The sequence below is a fragment of the Apostichopus japonicus genome, chromosome 8 (assembly GCF_037975245.1).
Source record: "Apostichopus japonicus isolate 1M-3 chromosome 8, ASM3797524v1, whole genome shotgun sequence".
NCBI classification, from domain to species: domain Eukaryota; kingdom Metazoa; phylum Echinodermata; class Holothuroidea; order Aspidochirotida; family Stichopodidae; genus Apostichopus; species Apostichopus japonicus.
The window spans coordinates 42,199,964-42,224,570 of NC_092568.1; the positions used below are offsets into that span (position 1 = coordinate 42,199,964).

Consider the following 24,607-nt stretch of genomic DNA (forward strand, 5'->3'; position numbering starts at 1 on the left):
TGAATTTTCTTAAAATAAACAACAAAATTTTATAAAATGGATCTATGGAATTAATGAAAGTTATCTTAAGGCATGATTCTTATTATTTGTAACATATTCTCTATTTTTGTCTTCCCTTTATCTAAATGATACTAAGTAATAAAAAGGGCTTCACCCTAAACAATGAAACCAAGTCTACCTGTGCTTTGAAGATCAAATGAAAAAATTAAACTCTTGCGATGGATCTGCACATGGATGCAATGTTGTGAGAAGCAAAATCTTCCTTGACATCTGGAAATTAACAGGCCTTTGATATTGCAGCCAAAATTCTGATGAAATAAAAAGCCAGAAAATTATATAAATAACAACCAGAAGTATCAAAATAAAAATAGAGAGCATTATTATGGATGTACATTCTCCTATTGTCATACAAAAACACTACTATTGATACTCCAAGACAATGGTCTTAGGTAAGTCAAAATGAGTCTTAACATAAGCATATGGTGGTCCCACTGTCTCAATTTATCTTTTAGTATCTTTTAGTATGTAACCCAGCGCAAGTCCACATTTCCGGGGAGATGGTATTCCTCCAAATTAGTTTGAGATATCGTAAAGCTATGGTAAATGTTTGGTAACCACTGTTGGATTTATCTACCACATTTGGAAACCTTATACATTAGATTAAATTTCTGATAATTCAGTTTTTCATGGGGGACCAAGATCTCTGATTACTATAATGTATGCTGTACCTTCTGAAGGAGGCATTGCAAGAGACCCTCTCTTAAAATAAGATCTCTCGTCTTTTAACTTATGATAGTTCTTAGACAAACAGAAAGAAGGAGGGAGGGAGTAGGGAAGGAAGCAAGGTTCCTGTGGGGAGGCGGTGCTTTCAATGCAATCTGTGTTATAAAAACTCTGGGCTATCATCTAAAGAATCCTTCAAATAGTACCTAATGTCATGGGAGTAACTCTCTGCCATACTACCTGATGGCATGGGAGTCACTCGCTACCATACTACCTGATGGCATGGGAGTCACTCTCTGCCATACTACCTGATGGCATGGGAGTCACTCTCTGCCATACTACCTGATGGCATGGGAGTCACTCGCTACCATACTACCTGATGGCATGGGAGTCACTCGCTACCATACTACCTGATGGCATGGGAGTCACTCTCTGCCATACTACCTGATGGCACAGGAGTCACTCTCTGCCATACTACCTGATGGCACAGGAGTCACTCTCTGCCATACTACCTGATGGCACGGGAGTCACTCTCTACCATACTACCTGATGGCACGGGAGTCACTCTCTGCCATAGAACCTGATGGCACGGGAGTCACTCTCTGCCATAGAACCTGATGGCACGGGAGTCACTCTCTACCATACTACCTGATGGCATGGGAGTCACTCTCTGCCATACTACCTGATGGCATGGGAGTCACTCTCTACAATACTACCTGATGGCATGGGAGTCACTCTCTGCCATACTACCTGATGGCATGGGAGTAATTCTCTGCCATACTACCTGATGGCATGGGAGTCACTCTCTACCATACTACCTGATGGCATGGGAGTCACTCTCTGCCATACTACCTGATGGCATGGGAGTCACTCTCTGCCATACTACCTGATGGCATGGGAGTCACTCTTTACCATACTACCTGATGGCATGGGAGTCACTCTCTGCCATACTACCTGATGGCACGGGAGTCACTCTCTGCCATACTACCTGATGGCATGGGAGTCACTCTCTGCCATACTACCTGATGGCATGGGAGTAATTCTCTGCCATACTACCTGATGGCATGGGAGTCACTCTCTACCATACTACCTGATGGCATGGGAGTAATTCTCTGCCATACTACCTGATGGCATGGGAGTCACTCTCTACCATACTACCTGATGGCATGGGAGTCACTCTCTGCCATACTACCTGATGGCACGGGAGTCACTCTCTGCCATACTACCTGATGGCATGGGAGTCACTCTCTGCCATACTACCTGATGGCATGGGAGTCACTCTCTGCCATAGAACCTGATGGCATGGGAGTCACTCTGCCATACTACCTGATGGCACGGGAGTCACTCTCTACCATACTACCTGATGGCACGGGAGTCACTCTGCCATACTACCTGATGGCACGGGAGTCACTCTCTGCCATACTACCTGATGGCACGGGAGTCACTCTCTGCCATACTACCTGATGGCACAGGATTCACTCTCTGCCATACTAACTGATGGCACGGGAGTCACTCTCTGCCATAGAACCTGATGGCATGGGAGTCACTCTCTGCCATACTACCTGATGGCACAGGAGTCACTCTCTGCCATACTACCTGATGGCATGGGAGTCACTCTCTGCCATACTACCTGATGGCATGGGAGTCACTCTCTGCTATACTACCTGATGGCACGGGAGTCACTCTCTGCCATACTACCTGATGGCACAGGATTCACTCTCTGCCATACTACCTGATGGCATGGGAGTCACTCTCTGCCATAGAACCTGATGGCACTGGAGTAACTCTCTGCCATACTACCTGATGGCATGGGAGTCACTCTCTGCCATACTACCTGATTGCACGGGAGTCACTCTCTGCCATACTACCTGATGGCATGGGAGTCACTCTGCCATACTACCTGATGGCACGGGAGTCACTCTCTGCCATACTACCTGATGGCATGGGAGTAATTCTCTGCCATACTACCTGATGGCATGGGAGTCACTCTCTGCCATACTACCTGATGGCACGGGAGTCACTCTCTGCCATACTACCTGATGGCACGGGAGTCACTCTCTTCCATACTACCTGATGGCATGGGAGTCACTCTCTGCCATAGAACCTGATGGCACGGGAGTAACTCTCTGCCATACTACCTGATGGCATGGGAGTCACTGCCATACTACCTGATGGCATGGGAGTCACTCTCTGCCATACTACCTGATGGCACGGGAGTCACTCTGCCATACTACCTGATGGCACGGGAGTCACTCTCTGCCATACTACCTGATGGCATGGGAGTCACTCTGCCATACTACCTGATGGCACGGGAGTCACTCTCTGCCATACTACCTGATGGCACGGGAGTCACTCTCTGCCATACTACCTGATGGCATGGGAATCACTCTCTGCCATACTACCTGTTGGCATGGGAGTCACTCTCTGCCATACTACCTGATGGCACGGGAGTCACTCTCTGCCATACTACCTGATGGCACGGGAGTCACTCTCTGCCATACTACCTGATGGCACGGGAGTCACTCTCTGCCATACTACCTGATGGCATGGGAGTCACTCTCTGCCATACTACCTGATTGCACGGGAGTCACTCTCTGCCATACTGAATGTGATGGCATGGGAGTCACTCTGCCATACTACCTAATGGCACGGGAGTCACTCTCTGCCATACTACCTGATGGCATGGGAGTATTTCTCTGCCATACTACCTGATGGCATGGGAGTCACTCTCTGCCATACTACCTGATGGCATGGGAGTAATTCTCTGCCATACTACCTGATGGCACGGGAGTCACTCTCTGCCATACTACCTGATGGCATGGGAGTAATTCTCTGCCATACTACCTGATGGCACGGGAGTCACTCTCTGCCATACTACCTGATGGCATGGGAGTAATTCTCTGCCATACACCCTGATGGCATGGGAATCACTCTCTGCCATACTACCTGATGGCATGGGAGTCACTCTCTGCCATACTACCTGATGGCATGGGAGTAATTCTCTGCCATACTACCTGATGGTATGGGAGTAATTCTCTGCCATACTACCTGATGGTATGGAAGTAATTCTCTGCCATACTGGCTGATGACAGAGTAATCTTCACATCTCACAACATCTCAGTATGCTATTTTACTAACTGCTGGAGAGACAAGCCAAGGGAAAAACAAACTTACATTTTCTCAGGAATGAACTGGTTGCACATATTGCCAAAGACGTAGACCAAGCCTGTTGCATACTCGTTCTGAGGAGAGAGATGTCATATATACATTAGTACTGAGTTTTCAATAGATGAGACTACCATGTAAACAGTAAATGGTGTTGTATGCACATTACTATGGCTTCAAACACATATATATTAAATAAAATGTCACCCCCAGTAAATCAACTCTTAAATATTTATAAGCACAACCTTGCAGTTAGACCTAATTACAGACATGATTTACAATGTAAGTGTGCCTCAGAAAGCACCATTTGACTTCTAAACTCTGAATTTTCTTGTAATGGGGAAAAACTTGGCACGAGAACAAAGTGAAAATGAAAAAGGAACATTTGTTAAAAGCGACAAAGTAATATCCTCTTTGCAGAATTGAAAGGAAGATCAATATTTACTAAAGCATAAACTGAGCAGGATGTGGATGAAGTTACCAGAAAAACACTAGAAATATGCAACATCACCATGGAGACAGGGGTATACTCAGTTAACTAGCATGTTCATTTAAATCCTTTTATGAGTGTCACGGGTAACATAATATTTGCCATGCATATTTAAAGCCTCGTAAATCCACTTTAAATCCTTTTATGAGTGTCACAGGTAACATGATATTTGCAATGTATATTTAAGGCCTTGTAAATCAACTTTAAATCCTTTTATGAGTGTCATAGGTAATATGATATTTGCCATGCATATTTAAAGCCTTGTAAATCCACTTTAAATCCTTTTATAAGTGTCACAGGTAACATGATATTTGCCATGTATATTTAAGGCCTTGTAAATCAACTTTAAATCCTTTTATGAGTGTCATAGGTAATATGATATTTGCCATGTATATTTAAAGCCTGGTAAATCCACTTTAAATCCTTTTATGGGTGTGACAGGTAATATAATATTTGCCATGCATATTTAAAGCCTTGTAAATCTGCCTTAAAGATAACTCAAGAAATACTATTGAAATGCATAAAATCAAGAAAAGTCAGTCATTTATGACATTTCTACATTTCTACAAAGGATAACAAGTTAACTAGAGGTATCATTGACATTCAACTACAAAGCTAAAAATTTTTAACATCAATTTGAAATATAGGGAGCTAAACAGGACAAGCAGCAACTCTTGACACTTGGAAGGACTTGTTTTCCAAAGCCAGCATCTAAACAAGAAACCGTACCTCAAGCATCCTAGATGAAGGAAGACTTTATTCTAGCTTCAGAGGATTCTGCTACCAATTGCATTTTAAATGTAAATCATACTAGTTAATTTGTGGATTTGTGCTTACATTTTATGTCACCAATAATTGTAATCATTTTTAGAAAGCTTTCCAGTTAATATTTATAGCAACATCACAGATTTCTTTATTGTAATGAGGGTGCTCATCAGTTTGCACTTTTTTCAATTAATGACAGCAATAACAAAAAAAACTTCCTGGTTAACAGCTCTGCTTACTGTATATCCTCCCTAATGGTTATAGACATTTGAATTTCAAAAACTTACAACTCACAAGATCATATCTGGCTCTAAAGAAAAGCCAACATGAGACTAATCAAGTTTAAGTTTAGTCTCTTCATCTCACAGTGTGTTATGCCAGACAAAGTACTAATAGAGCTGCTAAGATAAAGCTAAACGAGAGTTACTCGTATTTCCTACTCACCTGACCAAGACGGAAACAATTCTCAGAGAAGGCACTAACCACTGTCTTGTAACACACCTTGTTATGAACAGTCAGTTTCTTGGGCCTTGTCATGTATAAGGTGGCCATTTTGTCATCTTTGGCCACAACGCTTGCAATAAGCTGGACTGTTTTGATCATCAAACGTTGATGCTGATGAAAAATGTTGGATTAAGTAAGTGATAAAGTATCTAAACTTTCAAGGGTCCCCCTGTTAGACTTGGATAAGAACCCATCTGCATAATACACAGTGGAATACAGTGAACACAAAACTCAAATATAACGGTCGTCTGATAGTCTGAGACGACCAAAAATCACTTTGGACAACCTAAAACACTGCTTAGGTTGTCCGACAGGGGACTAGCATTTGTGAGTGTTCAACACTTCCAACAAAACTTGGAAAATCCCTATATTTTTAAATCAAAATCTGGCCTAAGAAAGTGTTAGTATCTATAGTTGGTATCCCCCCCACCCCCCCCCCCCCCCGGTTCATATTAGAAACAACATAAGAAATAAATTACACTTTGTTACTTTCCAAAACGAGGGGAAAATCCTACACTTAAGCTGTATCCACACCCCTTCGTATCTCTAACTTGCAGTTTCCATGGTTTGTTATTAGTAAAGAAAGAATGTGCATAATATGAGTTAACTCACTCATGCTTGAAGCATTGACATCCTGCAGTTTGGCCAATGTGAAAGTTTCTTTTTCTTTTCACAAACCCTTCCTCTAATAATTGCAACTGATCTCAAAGGCATTCTAACCCAAACATCAGAGTCAGAGAGATGACCATACCTCTAAATGACATGGGGCTAGTGACTTGGAACTGTTCAGGACCAGCTGGTACAGCAATACCTTTTCAGATGATTGGTTGACTTGACAAGAAATGTTGCAATGTTAACAACACCTGATCTCATAAGTGAGGGTGATATTTCAAATTGAGTAATCACTATACCAACAGAAATCTGGATTAATGCTGTTTTTCATGTCAGAGTTACTACAACAGCTTCAGCACAGGAACTAGTCACAATTGTGACTCCATCCAACCCTCTTCTCCCATCCTCTTTCCCCCAGGTGATTGAAATATTTAGGGCATACAACTCTGATAGTCCTTTTACAAAACAACAAACTAACTACTTGAAAGAAATCTACTGAGAATACAAAATAGCTAGTTTAAGAGAACACAGAACATTACTAATGATTAATTTAGCATCATTTGTTTCATTATTAAAAAGCCATCATCCTCTTTGATATATTTTAAGTTACCTCTGAAACCTCTGTAATTTGTCTGAGGATATCGTCCCGTTTCTGGAGGTCTTTCTCATCCCTGAGGGCCATATGCAGCTTTGTCATTTGGATCTCACGAGATGGGATGACAGAAAACTGGAAAGAAAATATTGACATTATTAATGTTGGTCATGATGAATTGCACCAACATAATACCGAGTCTCCTCATTCAATCTATACACTACCAGCAAAAGGTATTATCTGAATATCAAGACATATTGCATAAAAATATTCATTTTCTAACATACAGCCATGTGACCTACTAAGACTATTTGGTGGTCTTTCATGCTAGTAGAGAGATATTGTGTAACCTTATCAGACTATGTGTGGTCTTTCTTTATAGTGTAGAGACATTGCTTCACCTAATCAGACCATTTGTGGTCTTTGTAGTATGTAGACATTTTATATCCTGCTCAAACTATTTGGTGGTCTTTCATTCTAGTAGAGAGATATTGTGTAACCTTATCAGACTATGTGTGGTCTTTCTTTATAGTGTAGAGACATTGCTTCACCTAATCAGACTATTTGTGGTCTTTGTAGTATGTAGACATTTTATATCCTGCTCAAACTATTTGGTGGTCTTTCATTCTAGTAGAGAGATATTGTGTAACCTTATCAGACTATGTGTGGTCTTTCTTTATAGTGTAGAGACATTGCTTCACCTAATCAGACCATTTGTGGTCTTTGTAGTATGTAGACATTTTATATCCTGCTTAAACTATTTGGTGGTCTTTCATTCTAGTAGAGAGATATTGTGTAACCTTATCAGACTATGTGTGGTCTTTCTTTATAGTGTAGAGACATTGCTTCACCTAAACAGACTATTTGTGGTCTTTGTAGTATGTAGACAGTTTACACCCTGCTCAAACTATTTGCAGGCTTTCATTCTAGCAGAGAGATATTGTGTAACCTTATCAGACTATGTGTGGTCTTTCTTTCTAGTGTACAGACATTATGTAATGTTATCAGACTTTTTGTGGTCTTTCCATTGTGAAGACATTTTACACCCTGCTTTAACTATTTGCAGTCTTTCATTCTAGCAGAGAGACATTGTGTAACCTACAGACTATTTGTGATCAATGCAATAAGCATACAGACGTATGGTGTATCACCACATGAGAAAGCTTATTAAGACAAACGTAATCGTCCTCTAAAGATTGAATAACTCTTACCGAATCATGAGACCGGGGACCCTTACTTTCCTTCTTGACTGGTCCAGATGAGCTGCTACCTCCTTGGAAGTCAATCAGAGACTCAGTTTGGAAGTCCATATTTCCATATTCAGATACATGACTCTCCTGAGTTTCCTGCTTCACAAGTTTAAACTGCTGATCCAAAGTCTCTGTGGACAGATCTTCCTACAAAAACAAAAACATTAATCCAATTATATCAAACCAACGACACCACAAACAAGTAACATTGTGACTTTAAATACTGATATAGTATCTGGTGTTCAACAATGAGTGCAATGTGGTGTTCAGCGATGAGTACAATATGGTGTTCAACAATGAGTACAATGTGGTGTTCAATGATGAATACAATGTGGTGTTCAACAAGGAGTACAATGTGGTGTTCAACAAGGAGTACAATGTGGTGTTCAACAATGAGTACAGTACAATGTGGTGTTCAACAAGGAGTACAAAGTGGTGTTCAACAATGAGTACAATGTGGTGTTCAACGATGAGTGTAATGTGGTGTTCAACAATGGACATCACTATTTCACAATAAGGGTTGATTGATGTAGCCTCTACTTACTGTCCAACTAATCTATAAATAGATCCGACCTCCTGGAAATTAAACATACTGTTAAAGAACATTGAAAATGACCAACACTGACAGCAACAGCAGTGTTCAGTCTTAATGGTCTGCTATGGGCCAGCCCCACAGTAGAATAAATAAGTAAGGAGGACGGTCTGTTTGGGTCTTTCTCTCAATTCTGTTCCATCAATATACAGTCAATTCTGCATTGCTCAAATGCACTTAGGTACCCTGTCCAATAAAAAGCTGCAGCAGTTGCAAAATCCCAGTAAGGCTGTAGTAAGGCTGCAGTAAGGCTGCAACAAGGCTGCATTAAGGCTGTAGCAATGCTGCAGCAAGACTGCAGTAAGGCTGAATAAATATCACAAGACCAGCCGTGAATATTGTGTGTAACAGCAGTCCCTTCAAGCTCCTGCTACTGCCACTGTGTCTACATCATTGCTGCCTGTTATCAAGTCTATAGCCAGAGAATACAACTCACCATGAAGTACCAAATTATGCCCTACAAATAGAACACTGTGATGCATGCTGAAGCTAACATTGCACCTGAATACTATCGTGCTATTGAACACTGTGTTGTGCCTATAGGTTTTGAAATATTCTTCTGTACGGGGTAATCAAATGATATATTCGGAAATTGTAGTGTTTAGTTCCAGACACATTCTACAATTAAAGAGACATATTAAGTTTAGTGCAGATTTGATGGCACCTCACTCTTATGATGGATCATATTGTGAGAGACATATCATACATTTGATCTGAACATTTCCCATCAACCATTTCCTTGTGCCATTTCACTGAAATGTGAGCAAACTAACAATAACACATTAAATGTTCAGGAACTAATTAAAAGTCTGAGATCTTTAGACCTTCTTGTTTGAAATTTTCCAACTCAACTAAATTCTTGAGTATGATCAGACTCTCAACAATCTTTCACTTGTTATATTTTGCTTTTTAAAATTACAGATAAATAAGTTTCTTCCATCAAAGTTTCAATATTTATTAGCATAAGCTATTTCCTATGGGTATTGCTAAATAGATCGCATGTAGTCTAAACATTACTCTAGTTTAAAGAGGATACTGTACAATAGCTCTTATGTAAACTATGCATCCCTCTACACTCAATAGGATATTGTATGATAGACCTTATGCAATCTATACATCTCTATAGACCAGGGATGTATATAACACTCAATGTCATCAACTTACTGCATCTGAATCTTCCATCCAATGAATGCTGTACTCATCCCCAAGGCATGGCATCCCAGTAACATTGCAGTAAAACCCATAAGATGACTCATCAGGGTCAGCCGCAGTGGTAGCATAAATGTTAGTATCAGTTGGAAGGTCAACAAACATTGACCCAGACTCACAGGCTTCCAGGTAAAACACCAACTGCAGAACACAGGAAAGTAAATATTATATGCACCCTCTGTCTGATGTAAACATCAAGTTAAATGAATCTGGAGAAACTATCACACAGTAAATACGCGCGTATCATGCATGGAGGGTCATGTGATGTGTTCCAGGGTGTACTAATATATTACTCTCCCATTACACATGATCATTTCACCCAACTAGTACGTAAATGTGTATGCGTGCTTAGAGCAGCAGACGACACCCGTTACTTAGCAATAATCGTGCCTGTAGCCTAACGTGATAGCTATATTCCCGTCGAGCAGCTTTAGGCTCTGTTCTATGGAGAATTCCGTGGCTGCACTGAACTAAACATTTCCCCACAGCAACACGTCCAGTTCAACAATCCTTTTCGACAAAATATCGTTCTTGAATACAATTCAGACATCGTCATCGACATTTCCCGCTGCAAGCCCAATGTATCTGTACTTGTTCTGTGCCAGCATGTCTAACGTTAGCATATTAGCTATGAAGTACCAGCACCTTCTTACGCCGTTAGTTCCCATGTCCGATCCATCTTGGTGCAAATCTTTTACGAAGTCACTAACACTATTCTCGAACTGCTACAGAGAAATATCAGTTTGGTACCACCCTGGAACACATCACATGACCCTCCATGCATGGTACGCACGCCCAATTGACATGAATCCTCCAGATTTCTTAAACTCGTTGGATGTAAATGAGTTATCATGAACAAATATTGACCCAGACTCACAGGCTTCCAAGTAAAATACCAACTGCAGAACACAGAAAAATAAATATTACATGCACCCTCTGTCTGATGTGAATGAGTTATCATGAACAAACATTGACCCAGATTCACAGGCTTCCAAGTAAAACACCAACTGCAGAACACAGAAAAGTAAATTTTATATGAACCCTCTGTCAGATGTTAATGAGTTATTTACAAGTCATGCAGTTCCACCATAGAAATATCATCCATGCAGCAATCGGTAGTCGCAACTTCATAAAACAACAGCAAAGACAAGATCACATTTAATTGGTGTGTTTTCATACAATTACAATGAGATAAGTACATAATAATCAACTACCCTGTTAACCAAGGATCCAGTTTTTATACAACCTGTATGAATTTATTTAACCTACAATGATTGGCTGACTTCTAAAAAGTCCAAAATAATATGCAAGAGTTTCAAAAATCGGTGCTTTTAAAAGACTTCCAATCTATTCTTTTAAAGTGATTCTTTAATTCCATTGTTTTCTCCAGCCCATTCAAATCAATTATTCAAATCAAATCTTCAAATCAGGTATTCAATTACCCTAATCTGCACCAATCCTAATCTTCAGTAATCCTCACCAATCCTAAACCTTCATATCCACTTTTTCAAATCCAAATCTTTAAATCTGATACTTTTAACCCCAGTCCTAATAATTATGAACTATGTTAAACTATCAATTACATATTCACTCAGGTTTCCTAAAGTCTTCTGAAGTTACATAAAGATTTGTAACTTGAGCTTGTTACGAATTCACTTGGCTAATCCCTTTGCAGGTGTGAGTGCATCTTTGATTTAAAGTAGATAATCAAATTCACAATACTAATTGCAACATTGAGACATTCACTGAATATGAAGTACATGGTTTGATTTGCTTACCTTTCCATACATTTCATTGTCATGCATTGTATGCAATGCTGCTAGCAGATCTGTACTGTACAGCTGTATAGAGAATGCATTAGAGAGTTTGATAGAATTTCACCGACACAACAGAACTGACGGATGGACGGACTAACGGATGGCTAACAGGCCATAGCCCAGTTGATCTAGGAATTCCTTAACACCATAATTAAAGACATACCCAAATGACTGTTTCAAAAGATTGATGATATACCAGTATAAAGAACACATCTATGTGACTGATTGGAAATATTGATGATATACCAGCATAAATAACCCATCTACATAACTGCTAGGAAATATTGATGATATACCAGCATAAAGAACACATCTACATGACTGCTAGGAAATATTGATGATATACCAGCATAAAGAACACATCTACAAGACAGCTCGGAATTATTGATAATAATAACAGCATAAAAGAACACATCTCACATCTACATGACTGCTTGGAAATATTGATGATATACCAGCATACAGAACACATGACTACTTGGAAATATTGATGATATACCAGTATAAAGAACCCATCTACATGACTGCTTGGAAATATTGATGATATACCAGCATAAAGAACACATCTACATGACTACTTGGAAATATTGATGATATACCAGCATAAAGAACACATCTACATGACTACTTGGAAATATTGATCATATACCAGTATAAAGAACCCATCTACATGACTGCTTGGAAATATTGATGATATACCAGCATAAAGATGTGACAGAGCATATTTGTTTTATGTCACTTTGAACACAAACAGCTCCTAAAAGAAAGAGATTGTGACACTATTAAAGTTCACTCATTGTTTGCACAATAATGAAGGTTTTCATTAAACCTGTCTTTAGATGGACAGCACAGCTAAACCTAGGGATATTTACCTCTGAGGAAGGGAATGCAATCAGGTCTGTGGCCCCATGATCAGCAAAGTAAACAAAGACATGGTCATCAGAATCACTAAAGAAAAAACAAAACAGGCGGAAAAATGTATCTTTCATAGCACAAATGGATATACATACATGTAGTGACACACTATTAACTCCAGACTCACACAAGATGCTGACTGCATTAAAAGGATCAGGTGACATGATGTGAGTGTAAGTTAACAGCTATGTCAGGAGAATCATATGATATGATATGATTGTATGTATAACAGTAGGCAATGTTAGGAGAATCATGTGATATGATATGATTGTATGTATAACAGTAGGCAATGTCAGGAGAATCATATGATATGATATGATTGTATGTATAACAGTAGGCAATGTTAGGAGAATCATGTGATATGATATGATTGTATGTATAACAGTAGGCAATGTCAGGAGAATCATATGATATGATATGATTGTATGTATAACAGTAGGCAATGTTAGGAGAATCATGTGATATGATATGATTGTTTGTATAACAGTAGGCAATGTTAGGAGAATCATGTGATATGATATGATTGTTTGTATAACAGTAGGCAATGTTAGGAGAATCATGTGATATGATATGATTGTGTATAACAGCAGACATTAGGCCCTTTGGGGGACAATTACTTCAATATCTGGAGTTTGTCAACTTGCAGGAGCAGAGCACATAAACATATGTAACAGTACACTTGCAGCACAACTATATATATACACAGGCGCGTATCCAGGATTTTGTAACCCGGGGGGCGCGAATTACTATCTAAGCGGAGCGCCACCATCGGTTGGCGCGCAGCGTACAAGAAAATTTCTTGTTTTGATACCACCTAGATCACCGGAAACGGCACTTTTCGGGCTTGAAATGACCAACCAGATGTACACTTTTTGCCTAAGAACCAAGTATTTCCTAATAGTTTTTTTTTCATCCATAAACTTTTTGAAGATTATCAACCCGGCACACATCATGTTCGACCTGATCGCATCTCCTGTGGGTCATTGCTTTTGTAGGTGATTCTACGTCGCGGCCCACAATACCCGTCAGCCCCACTTTTCAAGGTTTTAAGCCTATTATTTGTTCAGAAATTTTGGAAAATTCAGACACAGTTAATTTATTGGTGTCGAAATATTGAAACCTGTTATAACGGCTATTATAAAACTTGGTTGAAGGAAATGAAAAAAATAGCAGATATTTCCGAAACCGAACACTACACACAAAGACGTAGGAGGCGCGGCGGGGGGTGCAGCCCCTAATTCGCCATTACTAATGTAAAAAAAGAGTTTTGACATAATTGGACCTCCATGCTTTTTATACATCTACATAAGACATTTGGTTGTTTTCATTAACATCCCGTGGTATACTGCGCAATTTCAACGGACCGTACGGCACACGATGGCATGCGATGTAATAAACTATGCTTGCTGATATGATATTGACATTAACATGTTGAACGCGCGCTTCGCGCGCGAAAATTTTTGGTTATCTTTTTTCAGGCAAGTCGGACAGTTTTGAGGCTTTTCATCCTGGAACGCCATTTTCATGCTCACTGATATGATGTGATATCTGCTCTTAGCTTTACAAATTCGAACAGGCGCGTAGCGAGGAATTTGCCAAGGGAGGGCCGAAGCCTGTAGGCAAATTATCTAGGCGTAGCGCCACCATAGGTTGGCGCGAAGCGTACAAGAAAATTTTGGCCGAAAATGCCTCCCAGATCACTGGAAATGACACTTCCCAGGCCTTGTAAGTTGCATCCAAGCACTTTCTATTTTGAAATTACTAGCGATATCATTAAAAAAATATATACTGAATGGGGGGGGGGCGGGCGGTCGACCCCATCCCAAAATGCGTCATGTTCCCCGACGACACGGTCGGGTTCGAGACCAGCCACAGTTGGTTTCATAGCACAATTCTACAATTGTTTAAGGCGTATATACACACACACGCGTTATGATATACCATATATAGTATAAATATAGATCATGAGTGAGAGAGGAAAATGGAAACGTCAAAACTCCTTCCTTTTCTCCTTTTTCTCTCTTTCTTCTTTTTCTTTCCCTTCCTTCCTCCTCCTCCTCCTCCTCCTCCTCCTCCTCCTCCTCCTCTTTTTTCCTTTCTTCTTCTCTTTTTTTTCTCTCCTCTTTTTCTTACCCGGGGGGCGCGCGCCCCCAACGCCCCCCCCCTGGATACGCACCTGATACAAGCAGTAGACGGTATCAGGAGAATCAGACTGGAACTAATAATAAGAGCACGAGTAAGAGAAGGCTTGTAACTCAAGTAAGCAAGAGTGTCTTACCTTTCTAAAGTTCTAAACAACTAATCAACTGTTTTAAGTAATTAGGGGTCATTATACCTATTGCATTAAGCAGGACAATGAAATCTATCTCACTCAACATCATGTAGAGGTTAAGCAGAAGAACATGGTTAACTCAAATGGTTTCATTTCTGGTTTCATATGGTTATGCAGGAGAGTATCTTAAGAGCAAGGGAGTTCCTGATAGAGTACGAGTGTATATTAAGAGCTAGTGAGAGTTAGGAGTATCAACTAGCACAGGCTGAGTATGTAATTAATACACACGTCTATAGTTTAGAATCTAACAGGTTTCCTCTTTCACAATGTTCAATGAGAACAATTGCTTAATCAAGCAGTATTGTCTTCACAGCTGTGAATGGCTTTATAAACAATGACTAAATACACAAACAAATGATAGCATTTGTCACTTCTTTAATAAGGTGATAAGGTTAGTTCATAATGTGCTCAGTTTTATGTCTTTTATCTCTTCAAACATGATTTTCAGGCATGAGTTGAGAAGATAAAGCATTAAGATTTGTATATATGTGAGAAAACAGTACTGTAGCTGCAGATAAGGTAGCATTGTGAAACTGAAAGGGACATCTCTGGAATAGTGTAATTACAGAGAATCAAAGAGTACACTGGTCATTCTGTTATGACCAGTCTAGCGTAATTACAAAGAGTGCACTGGTCATTCCGTTACATGGAATAGCGTAATTACATAGAGTACACTGGTCCTTCTGTTACCAGTCTAGTGTAATTACAAAGAGTACACTGGTCATTCCATTACCAGTCTAGCATAATTACAAAGAGTACACTGGTCATTCTGTTACCTGGAATAGCATAATTACAAAGAGTACACTGGTCATTCTGTTACCTTTGAAGAACTTTGCCAGTTGTGGCTGAGCTGTTTCCAGTCAAGACTGCTAGGAAATTCTCTGGAGTGACATCATCACCAACATAGTCATGTGGTACTCCACTATACACATCAGGACCATCAGGTTTGTTAATGATCACTCCAGGAGTAGGGTTTCTAAAGAAATGTAATTCAAACAAACAAATATTAATGATGCTTCTTTAGATTTAGAATATCATATAAATACACACTCAATATGGTGTAAGAAGTCATCTTAAAGTACAGACCACCAGGCACCTCACCCTCCTCCTCCCTACCTACCTCATTCCCCCTCCCCCTGCCCCACCAACACCTACCTTTTCACAAATTTAGCAGTATCAAGGACTTTTTTTTACATACTACAGTCCACCAGGGACTTCTTAATCCTTATAAAATGCACAACAAGAGGAACATAATACTCCTACAATGCATACGGTACATGTGTTTAATATGTACAGAAAAACACAAAGGTACTTCCTAACAAATACAGACACAAAGGACCAGAGTGGAATAAGAGTGATCCAAAGATCTGTTCTCTAAGCAGCAGGGAACGAGGGCGCAGTGCTAAAACGTTTCCAAATGTGTAGTTAGGTACTGTAGATAGGAAAGTGCAATTGTGGAGTGGGAGACAGGTAAGAGAGGAGCGAAGTATATCAACACAGGAGAGGTAGCATGACGAGTTAGTCAGTAATTAATCACTAACCTCATCAGCTTTTTATGTCATTTAATGTGACTTACTCAGGGTCATTGGCTATATCATCATACATGAATACAATGATTCTCTCATCTGGGATCCCATTCTTGGACAGGATCTGATAAGCATGGCAAATATCCGCCTAACCATGGAAAAAAAAGAGAGATTACAACTGTTAGATTTATCAATCTACGTATTAGCTTTTTCTTTCGTATCATGAAACATATTTCAGATAGGAAACAGCTGAAATAAGAAGTAAATTACAGAGCACAAAATAATGCAGTACATTTGTACTGAAAGGTAAAATGACAAGAATGATCACAATTTTCCTGAAAGACATTCCCTTCAATAGCTAAGCAGTATGTAAATGTATTTTGCATTTAATAGAAGCATCTCTCGTACCAAGGCATACGGTTTAAAAGTCCTATGAAGGACATGTAGGGTCTAAAAGATCAAAGTCTTTACACAATAGTAAGTACAAGTTTAAAAATTAGTTTGAAATGCTCATTCACAATCTTACCACATTAAACCATAATTTCATTCCTTTGAGAGATATTGATTGCGGGAAGTAGAATCAGAATATTGGTAATCCTTTGTTTGTGCTCCTTCCTTAATATTGGGATATAATTTATAGCAATTTTAAATGAAAACCGTATGAGACAGCAAGTGTTCTGACCTGGAATTCCTTTAGTACATCTATATTGTACAAAGGGAGGGATAGTTACAGTGCAACAAGTTCATTCAACTTGTTAAAGCATATCCATTACCCTCATCTAAAGTAGATCAATTAATGGCTTTGTTTGTTATTTTGGAAATTCTGTTTTCGCTTTCAATTTTTATACATTCGTTTTTATAATCGTTATCGTTTTTGGCACCCTGTGTACCTCAGTTGTACGCTTAAGAAACAAAAACTGAATTATTTAGATCATGGCAGGTCCAAGGGTGATATGAGTAATTCTGGATAATCCACTTTTTAATTGGCTGTAATGTTACTATACATAGTTAAATGGCACACATACTGTATAGCACAATGCATATCATGGAAAAAACGATAAAAAAAATTGTTTAAAGTCACAAACGATATGCTTTGCTGCTCTGTAATATTGCTACTGTACCTGAACAGGAATGTAAAACAAATAAACCAAATCTACTTTTAATTCTTTGACAATGATGCTTGTTTACAGGACTGAACGATGAGTAATTTGGTATGAGAGAGTAATAATTAATAATAAGAATGATGTCAGAGGTATCTGAGATATCATTTGCTGTGTCATTACTCATAATTAGTATATGGGAAAATCATTGGGCTTAACTACTGTAACCTTTATGAGAGTCTATATACTGTCGTGGCTTTATGTAAATACCTTTATCTGCATTCTTTGTTACAATTTAAACACAATGGGTGCTATTGGGGACAGCTGATAAGATAAAGACCAAACCTAAACAAGGGTTATATACATGGTATTTATACTTAGTAATATCATGTGCTACAGAAATTACAAAAACTTCTCCTAAGAGCTGCATGGTAATTCAAATATAAAAGAATCCAAGCAGGCCTTTGTTTGTGTGCAGGTTTCTATCGCTAGTTCCAGCTGGAGGTTAGAGAAATGAAGTTTGACACAAAGTAAAAAACCCCTGGAAGTGAAAGATTCTATCCTGCATGTTTTGTGCTGTTTTTTATCACTATCAACTATACATAATATAAAAACATGCATAGGCTGTGACATATGAATCTGAAAGCTAGGCAATAAATTACAGATCATCATCCTTGTTTTACATTCCTAAGTTTACTTTGCTTTCATTTACATTTCTAACATCCTGTTTGAAGAGTCATATGACAATTACTTTCAGAGGAAACTGAAGTCTGTAATCCATAAGTATTGAAAATTTCAAATCATTCGAATAGAATGCCTGAGACTCACCAATAGAATTGGATTGGACTACCTACAGTAATGTACAGTATCCCATACAACAGTACATCAGCCCCTCAGGATCAATAGAAACGTCCCATACTGTAGAAGCACTAAATGTATCAATAAATCAGCCCAGGCTCAAATGAAGTTCTTTGCACACAAAGCATTTAAAGAAAGGTCATTTTTCAGAGATGCAATTTTTTTTGCAAAGAATGAATTTACAGAGCTGTAAAATTAAATCATGAAAACAGTCTTGTATAATGCAGTCTAGTACTACACAACAAAGGTATTTATTTTTCCAAAACAAAAAGGTGTGATATTGTCGTTTAATGCAGCAAGGTGCCATTTCCTTACAAAATAATGTAACAGGAAATAACAATATATTTAATATGGTCTAGCCACAGTGACTCTGCATATTCATTACACTCTACCTAGTCATGCTCATGATGTAATCACTTCCCTCCAACCTATTGTTCAATCGAAAAACATCTCACATGACTCTTCAGCCAGAATATATCAATACAGTACTTTTAACCTGTATTGAACTTTTAATTAAACAGCTGACTCTTTTTGTCATAGTTGGGGTAACCTACTTAATCTGGTTCATAAAGGATACATACATACACACTTTTCTGTACCTCTACTATTGTTCCATCTCCCAAAGCTTCCTAAAAAAGCCTCCAATGTTGAAACCTATTGTTATGTGAATTAATCTCACCATATTTAGACTTGCCCAAGTCTTCCACTTTGTCACAAACATGGCTATAGGCTCCCTGAACAGTTTTAGTAGACCACAATTCCTATCAAATTTTGGGCACTGCATCTTGCTATACAATTATCATTTGTGTTCTCAGTCAATCTTACTAAGTATGACATTTTGTGATACAATAAATGATTTAAGGAGTTTCCACTCTTTTTTCTTTTCTTTTGTCACTTTCATATTTAATTTTACTGACTTATTTATATATCAAGTCATGAAAATATCAAGTCATCATTTAAGACATGTAAGTCTTTTTTTTTGACCAATTGAAAATGTTCAAAACTGAAGCAAGCATTTGGAGCAGAGTAACCTCAGGTAATATCAATGAAGCATTAACCTCACAGTAATTGCCAGCATACTATTTTTAGCACTCACATGATACAGGTACACAGTATGTCAAATACAGTTCACAGGATTACAGGTTTATTACGCAACACAAATACTCTGCAGATTATTTAATAACCAGCTTGAATTATACTAGTATCAGCTCCTAGTTGTATATTTTACTTCAATTTAACAGACCAAGTGACATATAGAAATATGTTTTGATAATTTCAATTTCAAAACTAATAGTTAACAAAACAGTTCATGCTGTAGGTCTCAGAAATTGTCAAAAACACTACATTTGATCTCATAGTCGTGGTGGTGGCATACTCCTATTAGAGTTTATATCAATCCGCCAGAGTTGTCTCCTTCAGGAAAAGTGCCACAAAGCAGCATCATTTTTGATATGGCATTTTGTGGCAGCAAGTGGAAGATCATGAATTGAAATACATGTGGTGCAAAAAGTGGGTCAATTAAGGCAATTTTACCCCTTTAAGCCTCCCAGGAGCAGCATACAAAAATTGTGGCTACCGAGTAAAAGGGTTTGTTGACTTTGACAGGCTCTTGTATGCTCATAAATCTGCATGGTCATGATACAGAAAATTGATGGTGCCATGAATGGCAAACTTGTCAGCTATCCAGGGATGGGTAGTGTTCAGCTAGTGAGAACTCTTATGTAGACTTAGAGACCATGTTACTTTTATGATAAAGTGTGTACATCAATGGGGCTAAAAAGGTGTATGCTTCCTCTTGATATCACAGGAGGCTGTTGCACCAGCCCTGTTAAAATGAACCTGCTGCACAATACATTAAATGTATGTGAATATATATGAGAACTTGAGGAAAACAGTGTTGCTACAGTATGCACAGTAGCCAAAAAAAAGCAAAGAATGAGGAAATAAGCATTTTGACTTGGTTACAATTGGTACTTTACAAATGGTGAAATTTTTCATCAGAGAACCCTTTTGTTATATCATACGATAGTCCCTTGTATAGTTAAAGGTTTCATGGTAACACATTACCACATCCACAACATGTAAGCACTGTACTGTCTAAGAAACATACAAGTTGATCACAGTGAAAAGACAGCCAGACTAATTTACTAATAACAAAGAAATTTACAGGGAGTAGATTTCCTCTCATTCAAAGCAAAAAATGCAACTGGGCTATCACTATGCTGACAATATAGCCTTGAAGGACATTTAGAAATACAGCAAGAACCTACATCACGATTGCTACATTGCTTACAATCCTAAAAGACAGAACTTGTGACCCTATACTTCTGCAGACATACAATAAAAATCAAGAATTGAAGTAATCACAAAGATCTCCTTTCCTTTATTGCAGCTAGTGTAGCGTGAATACAATCAGGCACACAAGAAAGAACGGTCCCTATAAACAAACAATATAAAAGTCACAAGACTGCAACAGCCTACTGTAATGCTATAAAGGGGTTGTAAACTCAAGTCATATGATCGACTGCTATAAATAGAATGATGTCATATCCTGTATTCCAACTACTACTATAGACCACCTATATGCTAGTGACATTGCATAAACATCATCAGTAGGTTCAGTTCTTCCATATGTGTTAGTTCTGCCAATAATTTTTGCAGATTGAGGGATGAAACTTTTTATACAGCATTAATACAATTTGGATGCAAACAACCTATTTAAAAAGCTACACCCTTGAACATAACATCCTTTATTACTCTATATTATTACAGTGTGATGTTTCTGTAATATAGCAGCTTTCAGAAGTTACCAGTTTTAACAAAACTGGTTTCATGTTGACATGTTTGAGACTGTTGTTTGTTTACATTTCAAATGAAAACTACAACAATTAACCTGCTAATCATACCAGAGTAAAGGGGGGTGGGAACTGCCAGGTTGGGAATTATCTGGGTAGGAATTGTCCGGGGGTACTCGTCCAGGGGGAGATGTCTGGCCGGTAATGGTCCAGGGGTGAATTGCCGGTCACCCGCAGGAAACCCCACCTCCAACCTCCCAAAATGAAACACAAATGCTTTTTTACGTTTTATTTCTGAATACAATCGTCAAATAACGAATTCACAAATATGGAAATAATATACTGTATACAATCATGAAGAAGGCATGATATTGCATTACATGGGTGGGTGGGTGTCTTATAGTCGAAAATTAGTTAATTGATAAATACAAACTTTTTGATTATCCGGACTACCTTTGGTTCTGACCAGTTCGAATAATTGGGGTTTTAAGTACTGTACTTGTAAATGTTACATCCTGGATTCATCAGAGTAACACAATAGTTAACATCCATTGCAAAACAAGTAAATGTGCTTTCCCTGATTAATAATTCCACTGTTCCACTCCATCCAAGTGGTTGTACTGAGATATTTATGTCATCTTTACACAGTAGAATGTTAATAAATTGACCTGACTGCCATCCTTACCTGATGTCTGTAGTTGTACCAGCTATTTGAACCAGCTACAAGTACAGCCCAATGTTGTTCCCCTTCATTCCTTTTCACACCCAGGACTAGACTGCACGCAGTCAGAACAGCCAACAGTACCAACACTGCAATGACAGATTTATGAAAATACAAAACTATCATCTGTACAAAAGTTCCTTCACTTGATGGGGACAAAAACTTAAAATTAAAATATTCCTCAAACATACACAGCTCAGTTACAGAATTTGCGCCTGGACAACTGTAGAAAGTTAATCAAATAATTCCAGAATACCTAAATCAATTTTGATTTACCTTCTTATAACAATTTTTTATGTAAAATGCCTGTAAAATGATTAATTTAATTATTCTGTATAGTTCTATTTAAATACAGTACCTGTAGTTGATGTCAAATGGATCACCAGGAACAAGATTTGTAATGTGATATTTAATAAAGGAAGAAGCCTGGACACCCATGGTCAGGTATCTTACATGTATCATACTATAAAATGGGAATTAAATCTTTATTGGCTGTAAAATTTAGCAAACAATTGTTATATTTTAGTGTAAAACAGTGTATTAAGAATAAGTAGCCTACAATATATGCTCTTATCGGACAAACTAACAACAATCCACACAGGTCTTCACAAACCTTTAGATTTAACAGCAGCACAAACTTAACTGGACAATTATGTAGACTTCAATATAGGTAGTACTAGTAGACTATATAGTGAAAAGCCTGACCATTATTGCTCAACTGCCATGACGAATCCATAGACAAATAGACACTACAAGATACAGAGGCTAAAAAAGATAGTATCAAACTATGTAAACAACTATCAGGGAGGTCAAGTTAGCAGGAATGAAAAATGTCATCAAGCCAATAGGATGCTTTGTATGCCTTGACTATAATGGTACATTGTTCTTCTGAAATTATGAAAACGATATACTTTCATGCAAAAACTAAGACTGTTTCAGAATTTGTCCTCCCTTGTCTTATGGGAGCCTTGTATGTACAGTAGTTCACAGCGCAGTAGGCTGAAGATGTTTGGGAATGTTGTTAAATCTGCTCCACTGTAAACATACTTGCAGAAAATCACTCACAGATTACTGATACAAATAACTTTATAAATTTATTAATTTGCAAAAGATATGTGCACAATATTTTATATGTGCATTAGACTAGGTAATTAAAACAGCATTCCTTGACCATTCAGAGGATTGTTTGCAAATTACTAATGGCAGATGTTGAAATCTAAACAATGGAGCTTTACATACATGTATCCATAATAACAGCCGGCCTAACTTTAGAATCCGTACCATATGAATGGGAAAGCTTACTTCGAATCGGCAGAATAAGGTTAGGGGTTAGAAAGTAGGGTTAAGGAGTAGGGTTAGGGGTTAGGAATTAGGGTTAGGTTGTAGGGAATATGGTTAGGGGTTAGGGAGTAAGGTCGATTGGTACGGATTCTAAATTAGTACCTAACAGCCTGCTAGCCTAACCTAAATATTTCTATATGAAATTAATACATAAAACCTTTTGCATTTAGAAAAGTAACTAGAGTACTAGAAGGTCCTACTGTATCTATACCTTATGTAGTAAAGACAACTTGCTTATACTTTTATAGTGGCGAAACCGATGAAAAAGATGAACAAACGCCTGTGCGTGCGATAGCCTAGTATTACATAAAATATGTATCTAAAAAGGTGAGAAATGCTCGTATTGTCCTACGCCTACACTTCGCATACAACGAAGGATCTAACAGAGGTCATTATCAAACTAGGAAAACAACAGTGCTTGGAAACATTGTTTTGTACTTTAGTTGTTCGAGACTTCTTATATTTCTACCTCAAAGTTGTAGCTCTATCAGTCTAGAACGTTGTGAATATTCACAGGAAAATAGAGAGTGAATACTACTACGAGCAGAGTACGCACTCTAAACTCAAAGAAATGAAGAAATTTTGACAAACCTTTCGCCATATTTCTTGCAAGAGGAGAATTTGAATACTCTTTTGCTGTTTACTGAACTCGGAATGCCTGTTGAAAGTGAATTGCAAAATTTTGTAAACAGCTACGAACTCGACGAAGTTGACTGACCAAAGAGTGATAACAAGGAAGCTAAACATTTGCTAGAATTCGTCAGTAGTCTCCCAAATGAATCTGCTATGTCATTTCCTAGTCTCCAACGATCTTCCTATGCTAGCAACTGAGATAGTGGAATCAATTTAAGAACAGGAATAGACATGAATTCCGAATATGTTCAATATTATCATGTGTGGGATATGGTGTGAGTGATAGAAATTGGCGTAACCAGCCTTTTCAATCTACGGGGCGCGGGGTGGGGGGGGGGTGAGGGGAGCACAAAGAGTTCGAGTGTAGCGGCAAGCTTCACACGCGACCATGCAGTTCGGTCATTTTAGGTACTTTTGCAATGCCCCCATTCACAAACACTTGAAACCATGGTAACGGTACTGTTATGTTATGAATGTTTCTTTACCGAAATTGAACAGCTTATTCATTTCATTTGTATTTCATTATATATTTGATCCAATCACAAGAACAGTATACAAACAACAAAGTATGAAAACACAAAGCGGATCAGGATTTACAAAAGGAAACCAAATTCCTGTAGCCCGGAGGCCTGTACACCCATACAATAAAAGACTTGGAACTAAAGTG

General features: G+C 38.4%; 1 protein-coding gene across 1 annotated transcript; it reads right to left on the minus strand.

Moving 5' to 3' along the window:
* Positions 1 to 103: 103 nt before the first annotated feature.
* LOC139972088 (legumain-like) lies at positions 104 to 24,058 on the minus strand. The gene is made up of 12 exons (XM_071979012.1): positions 23,899 to 24,058; positions 21,931 to 22,055; positions 16,543 to 16,640; positions 15,787 to 15,942; positions 12,592 to 12,667; positions 11,681 to 11,743; positions 9,858 to 10,043; positions 8,063 to 8,248; positions 6,870 to 6,986; positions 5,588 to 5,758; positions 3,898 to 3,965; positions 104 to 308 (listed from the first exon to the last, which is right to left on the minus strand). The coding sequence occupies exons 1-12, from the start codon at positions 23,906 to 23,908 to the stop codon at positions 278 to 280; spliced, it is 1,287 nt and encodes a 428-aa protein (XP_071835113.1). The 5' UTR covers positions 23,909 to 24,058; the 3' UTR covers positions 104 to 277.
* Positions 24,059 to 24,607: the final 549 nt, after the last annotated feature.

What these genes read in the sequence shown, in the direction of transcription:
- LOC139972088 (XM_071979012.1), bottom strand. An exon ending in GGATGGAAGATTCAGATGCA is followed by an intron (nt 8,249 to 9,857) that starts GTAAGTTGATGA and finishes TTGTTTTTGTAG; the next exon opens with GAAGATCTGTCCACAGAGAC. An exon ending in GTCCCCGGTCTCATGATTCG is followed by an intron (nt 6,987 to 8,062) that starts GTAAGAGTTATT and finishes TTTTCTTTCCAG; the next exon opens with TTTTCTGTCATCCCATCTCG.